This window comes from Rhinoderma darwinii, chromosome 2 (assembly GCF_050947455.1).
Source record: "Rhinoderma darwinii isolate aRhiDar2 chromosome 2, aRhiDar2.hap1, whole genome shotgun sequence".
Taxonomy (NCBI): Eukaryota; Metazoa; Chordata; class Amphibia; order Anura; family Rhinodermatidae; genus Rhinoderma; species Rhinoderma darwinii.
Window position 1 is genome coordinate 162,496,827 of NC_134688.1, and position 12,131 is coordinate 162,508,957.

At 40.8% G+C, this 12,131-nt stretch overlaps 1 protein-coding gene across 5 annotated transcripts in view; it reads left to right on the plus strand.

Annotated features, from left to right (window-relative positions):
- The window catches only part of FARP1 (FERM, ARH/RhoGEF and pleckstrin domain protein 1), a 247,209-nt gene that overhangs the window by 191,194 nt on the left and 43,884 nt on the right, over positions 1-12,131 (plus strand). For all 5 annotated transcript variants that reach the window (XM_075852409.1, XM_075852411.1, XM_075852410.1 and 2 more), the window contains exons 7-10: positions 444-558; positions 1,029-1,176; positions 2,400-2,495; positions 4,717-4,880. In XM_075852409.1, the coding sequence (XP_075708524.1) occupies positions 444-558; positions 1,029-1,176; positions 2,400-2,495; positions 4,717-4,880 (523 nt within the window). The remainder of the gene's footprint in view (positions 1-443; positions 559-1,028; positions 1,177-2,399; positions 2,496-4,716; positions 4,881-12,131) is intronic.

Sequence of the window (12,131 nt, forward strand, 5' to 3'; positions counted from 1 at the left end):
ATCCTTGGCAGTGAAAGGGTTAAACAAACAAACTAACTTTTATTTTCTGGAAATAGACTGTAATTTGAGCTATTTTGTTGGTAAAGATTAGGCTCTGTTCACATCTGTGTCCTGGTTTCCATAATGGAAATCAGTTCACAGTGCCCGATCTATGGTACGAAGGATCCTGCTCGATGGAGGTCATTTACTTATAATGGGATCTGTCAGATTCCGCTGTGCTTTCTAATGCTTTGACAGGTAAAGTAGCGCTGCATAGAGCTTTTTTTTTTTCCCATCAAATGTGAAGTCATCTGTGACGAAGGTTCGTATTGGATCCTTATAGAACCTTTTAGAGCTACTGGCTTTCAATGAAAATTCTTTATCCGTCATACATCTATAACATATACAGAATTTCGATTGAATGGATTTAATAATGATTAGTTGACTCCCTTTTCTAAACTTAGCTGAAATTGGAGATTTTGATGAGGCTGTTGACCGGGAACATTTATCAAAAAACGCTTACATGCCCCAACAAGAAGCTCTGGAAGAAAAGATCATGGAGTATCATCGGAATCACTTGTGAGTTTTTGCTTACAGCACCAATTTTATTGTGTATTATGAACTTTTGAATGTACTTTTATTAATCCCTAGTCTTCAGAGTGCTGTTCTATAGTAGACTTGGTATATTTAGACTATCGGTAAGAATCTTGTCTTAGAGATTTAACACTGTGAGCCCAAAATAAGTTTAGTAAAAAGAAGTTCTAATACAGGCCAAACAAAAATGTAAATCGGTGACCTGATACATCTAATTATTTAAAGTTTTACGTTTGTGTTAGGCCTAATTCACATCTGCGTTGGAGGGTCCATTAAAGTAAATGGGTTCCGTTGGCCGCCGGTGGTGCAATGGAATCGGCGCTTCTATTTATTCCCTTGTTCTGCTCTAACAGACCAGAACAATGGAATAACGAACGCAGATGTGAACTAGGCCTTAGAGGTGATCTCTCAAAACAACATGATCTAAGCAACATTTGTCAATTTACTACCTACAGTGGACAGACCCCAGCTGAATCTGATTTCCAGCTTCTGGAAGTTGGCCGTCGCTTGGAGATGTATGGCATTAGACTACACCCAGCCAAGGACAGGGAAGGTACCAAAATCAACCTGGCTGTTGCCAACACAGGAATCCTAGTATTTCAGGTCTGGTTTGTTTGATTGCCATATTCTTTACAATTGTGTCAAATATGTTTATGCCAACCTTGGGTACAATTTTCATTAAACGTTTGACAAACTTCTGACATGTCATAGTGACATGTCAAGTTTGGATTGGTGGTGGTCCGAGCACTGAGACCCCTGCCAATCACTAGAACGAAGCAGCTGAAGTGCTCGGGTGAGCGTTCAGCCGCTTCGTGTCTGGATGGCTTTTTCCGGAAATAAATGTATCGGTGTACAGGCTCGATAGAAAGTCTATGAGCCCGTACTCCGATACATCGGCTTTCCGGATAAAGCCGAACAAACACAACATGGCTGAGCACTCACACGAGCGCATCAGCTGCTTCGTTCTAGGGATTGGTGGGGGTCTCCGTGCTCGGACCACCACCAATCCAAACTTCTGACATGTCAGAAGTTTGTCAAACGTTTAGTTACACTTTAAAGGAACACTCTAGCAATGTTTTTTTCTAAACTAAACAGGAGAAATAAACTTTTTCTAAGGCTAAAATCCTACAATTGCCCATATTGACATGTATATAAGCACTGAAATATGTCATATAAATACTATGTCCAGCCTGCAATATAGGATTAACTTTGCCATACAGAGAAAAATATGGCATACAAAAATGTTGAGTAAAAATATTAGAATATAAAATTGGACATGCTTTCAAGGTGTTATTTTAGAAGCACAGGTTATTACTTGATTGTTTACAATGTTCGTGTAATGTTACTATTTCTTCAAGGCCGTTTTAGCAATGGGCGCTTTAAAGTGGACGCCCACGTTAGGAGATCCTTAAGATATACTTGATCGCTGTCGCACTGCTGGGATACCACTAGCAAATAGTCTTCACAAATCCGTTTATATGGAGTTGTAACGAAGCATACTCCTTCAAGTGAAGTATTCAATAGTAATGCATTAATGTTGGTATCAGTACCATCGTCAAGTCCCTGCTTTGTGGAAAAATAGGGAACGGCAACAGTTTACTCGTTTGTATTGATTTCCGTATAACAGACTTACTGGAGGATTGTTTGAGATTTCGATCCCTTCTATTTTCTATTAATAGTACATTTGAACAGTCATGGGCAGTATGCGGTTTCTGAAAGTGTTTCATAGGGCAAAGATAGAATTGCAAATTGTTAACGTGTATTTAATGTCATTGCAATAATTAATTTTTTTTCTTAAGCTTTCAATAAATGTTTGCTTTTTACAGGGTCACACAAAAATAAATGGATTTAACTGGGCAAAAGTACGAAAGATGAGTTTCAAGAGAAAAAGGTTTCTTATAAAATTACGCCCAGATGCAAATGTAAGTAAAAATTCTTGGTGCTCTATACATTGCTATCCATTGGCATCCATTGTTTAAAATGGTCATATATGGTGTACTAGAGTCAATTTATAAAGCCCTGTTCACACAGAGTTTTTTGGCGTTGATTTTGACGTGGAAACCATGCCGGAATCCACGCCAAAAACCGTCCAAAATCGTGCCCCCCAATGATTTTAATGGGAGGCTGAGGAGTTTGTTTTTCCTGGACGGCTTTTGGCCGCTCGCGGGGAAAAAATGTGGCATGTCCTTTCTTGCCGCAGATTCCGCCTCTGAACTCCCATTGAAATCAATGGGATGCAGAAAAAACAGCGGCGCTCGTTTCCAGAAAAACCACGGAAAAAAGCACAGGCAGTTGAAGGAGTCAATGGACAATAAATTGGGCACAAAATGATGTTCGCTTTTTCAAGCTGTTTGACTATATTGGGACAGACCCACTAAAAAAAAACAATTCGATGGAAACACTATTTTTTTTTCAATATTTTTGTTTGTGAGGCAGAGAAATGTGTGCACCTGCATATATATTAGGGTTGCGCGATGTATCGAAATATCGATTCTTTTTAAATGCCGTCCACCCTCAAATGGTTTAATATGGTTAATTCATGTATTTCGATACTAAGCTGTATAGCTTAGTATTGTAGCACATGAATGAAGTCAGCCATTGCCCCGCTCCTGACAACAAGTGTGCGTGCCTGTGGTCAGCATGATGTGCTGTGGCCAGCGCTGCACTAATGAGTGGCGGTGCCAGCCCTGAAAACAGAGAACATGGCAGCCGCACAGCAAAACACCCCCATGTTCTCTGTCTGCTCTGCCGATGCTCGTTAGTGCTGACCGCACACACACACACACACACACACACACACACACACACTTGTTGTCCAGAACGTGGCAAAAGCTCTATTACACAGCAATTACGCAGCCCCACTCCAATGGCAGAGATCAAAGAAACCTGTGATCTCCGCCGCTTTTCCTTTGAATGCCGCGATCAAAGCGGACCTCAGCATTCAAGGGGAAAATGAGAAGGGGGATGCCCATTAGATCGCATCCAAGGGAAGCCCTGTGACACGATCTAGGAACATACCATATTTCGGCAGACAGCCCAGGGTCTATTGAAATACCCCATGGCTGTTTGACCATTTTTGCTGCTGTTAGGGCATACTTAGGTATGCCCTATCAGTACACAGGCTAATGTGCTGGCATATAGATATATGCCAGTACACTAAAGTTTCAAAATAGAAAAGTAAAATGTCAAAAGAATCCTTTTTTTTTTTTTTTTACAATCAACATTAAAATAAAAGTCTGAATACGTAAAATATACACACGTTTGGTATCGTTTTGACCGTAATAACCTTCACAACAAATTTATAGCATCATTTATGATGTGTACGCTGTAAAAAATAAAATAAAGACGTATTTTTCACTTATTAATGTGAGACACATGGTATTATGAATTTCCATGTGCCTCACATTAATAGTAATTAACCCCATCATGTACCTCACACATTAACCCAATGTTGTCCATTATGACTGAGAAACAGGATGGGGTTAATTACTATTAATGTGAGGCACATGGCGGTTCAAAATTCATCACACCACGTGCCAAACATCAGAAAATGGAAGAACTTTTTTTTATTATTACTGTTGGCAAATAGTTTTGGTATCGAGAATCACAATACTACACAAAGTATCTGTATCGAAGTCCAAATTCTGGCATCGTGGCATCCCTAAGGGTATGTGCGCACACAAAATAAAAAACGTCTGAAAATACAGAGCGGTTTTCAAGGGAAAACAGCTCCTGATTTTCAGACTTTTTTTTAATCAAAATCGCGTTTTTAATGGCCGTTTTTGGAGAGGTTTTTCTATATAGTCTATGAAAAACGGCGGAAGAAATGACATGCACTTCTTTTACGCGTTTTGAAAAACGGCCGCGTAAGAAATGCCCCATCGGAACAGTACGCTGTTTTTTCCATTGAAATCTATGGGCAGGTGTTTGGAGGCATTCTGCTTCCGATTTTTCAGCCGTTTTTCGACCCGTTTGTGGCTCAAAAAACGATCGAAAATACTCAGTGTAAACATACCCTAATATAGATAGATAGATAGATAGATAGATAGATAGATAGATAGATAGATAGATAGATAGATAGATAGATAGATAGATAGATCCTTGATTATTAAATGTAAGATTACTTCCATGTTTTTTGTTTAGAGTTCTTACCAGGACACTTTGGAATTCATGATGGCTAGTCGGGATTTCTGCAAATCATTCTGGAAAATATGTGTTGAGTACCATGCCTTTTTCAGGCTATTTGAGGAACCCAAACCAAAGCCAAAGCCAGTTCTTTTCAGTCGAGGTTCTTCTTTTAGATTCAGGTAAGAATTTGGTAATTCCTTCAGCATTGTGTTATATTCATCAGAATAAAAATTTAAGGCCAGTTCACATAACCATTGCCCTTCCTTTGGGGGGTTCCATCTGAGGTTTCCGTCGAGTTAACCCCTCAACGGAAAGGCAAACGGAAACCTAAGCTTCCGTTTCCCTCACCAATGATATCAATGGTGACGGAAACCTAGCTAATGTTTCCATCTGTCACCGTTGTGCAGTCGACTCCGCCATTGATTCCATCAAAACAACGGAACCCTGTCACAACGTTGACAGACGGAAACCATTAGCTAGGTTTCCGTCACCGTTGAGTTCAATGGTGAGGGAAACGGAAGCTGAGGTTTCCGTTTGATTTCCATTGAGGGGGTTAACCCGACAGAAACCTCAGATGGAACCCCTCAACGGAACACAGATGGTGATGTCAACACAGGCTTATTGATCAAGGTTGTATTTTGTTGATTTAGATTTTGTTACGTTTAGGCTGGGTCCACACATAGTGGAAATGCTTTTGATTTTCAGTGTGGATTTGCGCGCAGAAAATTTACTGCGTATTACATTACCAGCCACACGGTTGAAATTTGAATGAATCTCATCTACATGCTACAAATTGTTTCCATACAGAAATTGACTTTGTGGTGCGAATTTTAAAATCTGCAGGATGTCGATCTTTTTTTGGGCTTGTCACACGTAGTGGAATTGCTGTGTATTTTCCGTCCGGAATTGCAGACGGAAAATGCGCAGCAGATGACAGTAGCAGCAAAGTGGGTGAGATTGAACAAATCCCCATTGGGGCTGCCTCTCGGAGTGGAATCCACTTTGGCCGGGGATTCCTCTCCTGGAGAAGCCCCTGACCTCACTCGCCATATATGTACAGTTAAGTAAGAGGCAACGTCTATCAGCGGAATCCCTGACCAGAGCCCTCTGGCTGGGGATTCCACTCCCTGAGGGAGCCCCAATTAAGCGATCTATAGAGAGGGGGTGTAGCGCTGTCCGGAAGGTGTGGTGTGTGACGTGGCACTATCTACTGGGGGGGGGGGGTGCGGCGCTCCATCTTCGGCCTTCTCTCTGCCTCCCGCTGTCAGTGGGCCGCAGATGACCACTTCAGGGGTAGCATGCGTGTTTGAGACCTCTGGGTTAGAGCAAGTTGGGAAAAAATCTATTTGTTAACCCATGTGAAAGTTGTTGCCCATGACGTCACAAGTTTTACTGACATAGGCCTGAAATCTAAGATTGAAGCTTTCTGCATTCGAGTTCCACTGCTTAATTAAACGCAGTGCTTATTTTGATCATTTAAGCTCTCTGTCCCTTCTGAAGGAACAGGCTGACCGTCTGAGCTAGATCTCTATAATGGCAGAGCACTATAACGTGTGATCTGCCATTAAATCTTTTAATGGCAGGACTTTTTTTTTGTTTTTTTCTTGAGACATTTTGCACCTCTTGTAGCCAGGACAATTTTCAAAATTTTATGACATGTACAGATAAAACCTAAATTACAAAATTAAAAAAATCACCTTGCACATTGTCAAATGGCCTCTTAGCATTTAATACACTGGCACCATCATGCAATTTTGTGTCATGCAATTTTGTGTCCGTGCAATTTTTATAAAAATACATAATACTTTATTTGTGGCTAAAAGTGTGACTGGAGCAGAAAATTTGATGCACCACCACACAGCCTAAAAATAAAAGTTCAGTATCTGCAGAGCTCAGACAAACCACTTCTGCCTATGTCTACATGCACATGTCTCTTATAAAAACAGCAGAGTTAAGGTGACCCAAAATATGGTTTTAGAACTCTACATGTGGAAATATTACACATCTTAAAAGTGAGTGCACCCCCAAACCCTATATATTTCCTGAAAGCAGACAATCTGAGAATTGCCATTGTCTTGACTTGCTTTTGGCAGTCATGTCCGTCCTTCCGAAACTTTGTGATGAAAACATCCGTGTACAAAAATACAGCTTAATAATTTGTACAAAAACCTTCGTGCAACTTTGCATCAAACAGTGATTATAAAATTGCATGAAAAATTCTAATTTGTTACTAAAACGCAAACTCAAGCAGACTCCCTATGCAAATAAAATGTTCTTTTGTCAAGGACTGTAGGATGTGAGTTCATACATACCACGTTTCTATTTTCACCGGTGGGTTTAATACCACAGGAATGTACCAACTAATTTTTGCATGCAAATTAAATTGAGGATTATATAGGTATATCATATAATATAGGGGACAGTTATCTTAAGAGCCTTTTACACCGACCGACAATAGGCCGGTGCAGCGAGACATCGTTGATAGGTGCTGATTTGCTCCGGTCACACGGAGCTATGGATCGGGACGAGTGGTAATTACTCCGATCGCTCGTCCCCATCCATTATTATCATGTCCGTCTCCCTGTTTACACAGGGAGATTTGCTGCCGACAGCGATAATCTTTTAGTTTTTTAAAACGATACCACCTGCAGATGATCGAGCGTTTGCTCGTTCATCTGCTGATCGTCCCCCTGTTTACACAGAGCAATTATCGGCAATGAGCGTTATAGGAACGCTTGTCTGCCTGATAATCGCCCAGCATAAAATGGCCTTAACTTTGTTTAATATAATATAGGGAAAAGTTGTCTTACTTTAGCCAGCTGAAAAGAATAGTGTAGGAAGGAGACAGTGCCGTTACGAGCCTCCAGCTAATACTTGTAAAGGGCTACATCAACCTCATCTGTTTTCTTCTGATAACTTGACACCTGATTCTTTTTTATATCCTCTTCCCCAGGCAAATTGTACTACTTGCAGCTACTTGAAATGGGTCTGATTCATTGTGACATAATGGTTCAAACTTTGTCTGGAGAGACCTTCCATATAGATCATGTTCACTTTTAGAATGCTGCTGTAATGGCTCTCATGTTTATTTTATGCAAATGCAATAATTAGGGTGTCTAGTTAAAGGGGTTTTCCGAAATGTAAGCACTATTCGCCTATTCTTAAGGCTGTTTTACACAGGCAGTAATGAGTGTCGAACGACGATATAACATGTTGATGGGCGCTCGTTCACAGACCCCTTCTACACGGCCGATGCTTTTTCTGTGGGGACGAATGATCGTTTGGTCCCTATCAGTTTGCATCGTCAGTAGCACACCCCCTTATTACACAGGGAGGTGCTGCCGACAACGATGATTTTATAGGCCGCACAAACAATGTGATGAGCCGACGAAAGAGCGTTTGCTGTCTTTTTTTTTTTTTTGTCTGATCGCTGCACCGTTAACACTAACTTGTTAATAATCGGTAACGAGCTTTCATAGGAATGCTCGTTCAGCCCATTATTGCCTGTGTAAATGGGCTTCTAGGACAGGACATCAGTGGGGGGGGGGGGGGTGTCCGACCTCCTGCTGATCAGCAGAATGAAGGGGCTGATCACTGAGCTGCAGTACCAGGCACAGCTACACTTGTGTGGAGCGCTGCAGTCCCGTCATTGTGCTGATGAAGGATAGACCAGTAGTGTCCCAGAAAACCTGCTTAAGAAAATGTAAGGTCTCTTGTCCGCTGCAATGAGGTTTTACAGCCATAACGGCAGGTGTGCTGTATTTGTATTCATTTTTTGTTATAACTTAAAGACGATGCATGTGTTTAATAATATCATTTTGATTCATCGCTGTACCCATTAGCCTAAATTCATTAGATTTCATATTGTTATGAATGTCACCATCTCCACCATTATCTTTATACAATCTAATGCTCATTTACAGAGCATAAAATTCTGCAACGGTTGCAAAGAGTATAAGCATTTAGAATACCGAGATGACCAGGATGATACAAGATCGTACAAACATACATTCACTGGCAACTTTATTAGGTACACCTTTCTAGTAGGCTAGGTCTCACCTTTTCCCCCAGAACAGCTTAAATTCATTGTGGCGTGCATTCAACAAGGTACTAGAAAGGTGTTTTTTTATGGAGATTCTGATCCATGTGGATGCGATGACATTATACAATTGCGTAGATTTGTCATCTGGATCTTCATGCTGCAAATCCCTTATCCCACTACATCTCAGAAGTGCACTATTGGATTAACATGCAGTTACTGTGCAGGCTGTTAGTTTATTGAACTCCTTGTCATGTTGTTTTTTTTTTATTCTAAAAATATTAGAACAAAAAAAGTTTTAAAATTTTTCCACAATACATGCACGTACAGGTACAAAAAGTACGAGCAATACAAAGAAAATACATAACATATCCCCCCTTCCCCTCCAACCAACCTGGTACACCTGGGAATGAGTCCACTCCGATCCTTAGAAACATTGTTTCATCATATATTAGACATCACCCAGCAGTCATGTCATTAATGGCATCCATCAGCATTGTTATTAAGTGTCATATTAATATATCCACTTTATACCACTATACTTCTAAACAATAAAACAATATTCCTAGATACACCCCTATCTTTTATCAACTAAACGGAAGCTAGATCCGAGCCGTCTAGCCAGAGAGCCCACATCTCTTCGTATTTTTTTAAGGCTCCCCTTTTCAAATAGGTTTTTCCATGGATACTTTGGCAACAAACTCTACCTGTGTAGGAGGGAGCTCCTGCAACCATGTCTGAGCAATCAACTTCCTTGCCGTATATAACAGGCGAGCTACAGCAGTTTTAAATGTCTCGGATCCCATTAGGTCGTCCACATAACCTAGTATACACACGTATGACATCATTGTAAGATTAGCAGAATACACCCCATTAATTATACTCACTACCTCCCCCCAGAAGGTTTCCAGATGTGGGCACGACCACATCATGTATATGAGATCTGCATTTTAAATTTTACATCTATTACATATGGGGGTATCCCTCAATTCAATGTCATTTAAAAGCTGAGGTGTTTTATATACCCTGTGTAAAAGGTACAAGTGCGACAATCTATGTGCCTCACTCAGAGACAATCTAGGCGTGTGTGCCACTATTTCCTGCCACTGCCCATCCTCTATAGGACCAATATCTCTTTCCCACTTTTCTTTAACACCAAGAGGAAATTTAGAATGTTCTCTATCTATCAGATTAATTATACTCTGTCGAAATAAGCCCATTAGGTTTCACCGTGTCACCGATGAAAGTGACAATTGGATTCGTAGTGTATGTGAGGGTAGTTCCTACAGTGGCTTATTTATCTAATGCTTGTCTTATCTGTAAGTATTCAAAAATGGAGTCGTTTGGCAAAGCAAACTCAGATTGTAAATCAGGCAACCGTTTCAGAACCCCCTCCTTATATAGCTGCGCCAACCACCAGATGCCCTTGTGTTTTCATCTCCCAAAACCTTCCAGGCTTTCAACCTCCGGTAAATAAGGATTGTTCCAAATAGGAGTGATCTGGGTATGTCCCTTAATTCCCAGAAGGTATTTCACCTTCATACTCTATGCATTTGGTATAATGTGGGCAATCTTTTAGTATGTGTCTTAAATTTACCAACCTCTAGATCTGCAAATAGCCTGTCACACTGCGTGTAATGTCGTAGTATGCCTTATACTGAGTCTGGTTCTTCCAACCCCCATCCCCTAAGGTGCTGTAACTGTGCCGCTAAATAATAGAGATCCCCGGATTAGAGGCTGCCAGACCACCTTTTGTCTTGCTTCTCTGTAAGGTTTCTAGTTTTATACGTACATGTCCCTTCCCATATAAGATCTCGAAACATCCGATTAACCGTCAGGAAAAAGCGTTGGAGTACCGAAACTGGTGAATTGTGTAGAAAGTATAACAGCTGAGGCATCCACACCATCTTAATGAGATTCGTGCGTCCTATTAATGATAGCGGTAACCCACACCAGGCCAAAAATGTATGTCTAAACTTAGCTATCAGGGGATCTAAATATGAATTTTTCCCCAAAACGCATTCGTTCTAAGACTTTCCATAGAAATTCTCACTATACTATCAAAGGCCTTGGCCGCGTCTAGGGAGCATACAGCACATTTCGCTGGATTATCCACTGGAATCTGCAAGTTTAAATATACTCGCCTAAGGTTAATGGCTGTAGACTTCGCGAGCATGAAGCCAGTCTTTAGAAAGACGTACAGCCAAGGCCTTTGCAATAATTTTAACATCAACGGGGAGATTGGTCTGTACAAATCTGGCATAAGTGGATCCAATTTGTCCCAACAGTCATTCATCAAGTTGTTAAAATCCCCCATCAGAATCATTGGAATTCCCGTGAACCTACTAGTAAAAGCCAGCACTTTGAGGACCACCCTGGAATATGGAGGAGGCACATATACCGCAGCTAGAACACACTCAACACCGTAAATACTACAATGTATACAAATATATCTGCCTTCTTTATCTATTTCATCTTCCATACAGCTAAAAGGAATCATTTTATGTATAAGAATGCATACCCCTAGGGAAGACCCAGTGTGAGTGGTATGATAGGTATGTCTGATCCACGCTCTTTTTACCACTTGCATCGGATCTCTGGTTAGATGTGTTTCCTGAAATCTAACAATAGATGGTTTAAGGGTCTTAACATAGTAAAAAATGGCCCTTCTCTTAACCGGATCACCCATACCCCTTATATTCCAAGAGATAATCGTTATTTGATCAACCATTAGGAATATAGGAAACAGAACAAAAAAAATGCATATAACTATATGTCCCTCCCTTCAATCTACCTCCCGATAGGAAATATATATAATCTAGATATGCGATCATAGATAATTGACATAGCATAAACCCATCCCAGGTGTACCCATCCCTCCCTTCCCCTCCCCCACAAACCGTGTCCGCAATATCATTGAAAAAAACATATACAGTAATATGAAACCACCCGAGCAAGAACATCAAGCGAGAGCTTGAGTCCACTTTACGACCTCCAAAAGTGACATCGGCAAGGTGTCCACATAATAGAAGATGTAAATCCAGCCCCACTCGGCTTAACGTATCAACAATTGGTGAACTTTCAGCGCATCAGTTTCAAAGCACACAGACATCCCATGAAAGCAAACGACGGATACTCAGTCATCCATCATTCCCGTTGATTCTAAGGCCTTCTCGCTGTAACCGTTGCTCCCATCTATCCATCCATTCCAAGGCCACTTTAGGTGTTTCAAAAATGTGTGTAGGACCCATAGCTACCACACGGAGACGCGTAAGGTAATTGAAGATTACAAAGACGACACTTGACATCTGCAAATTTAGCCCTTCTCTTTTGTTTGTCTGTGGAGTAATCCGGATAAAAAGCAATCTTGCAGCCATTGACAGATATGTTA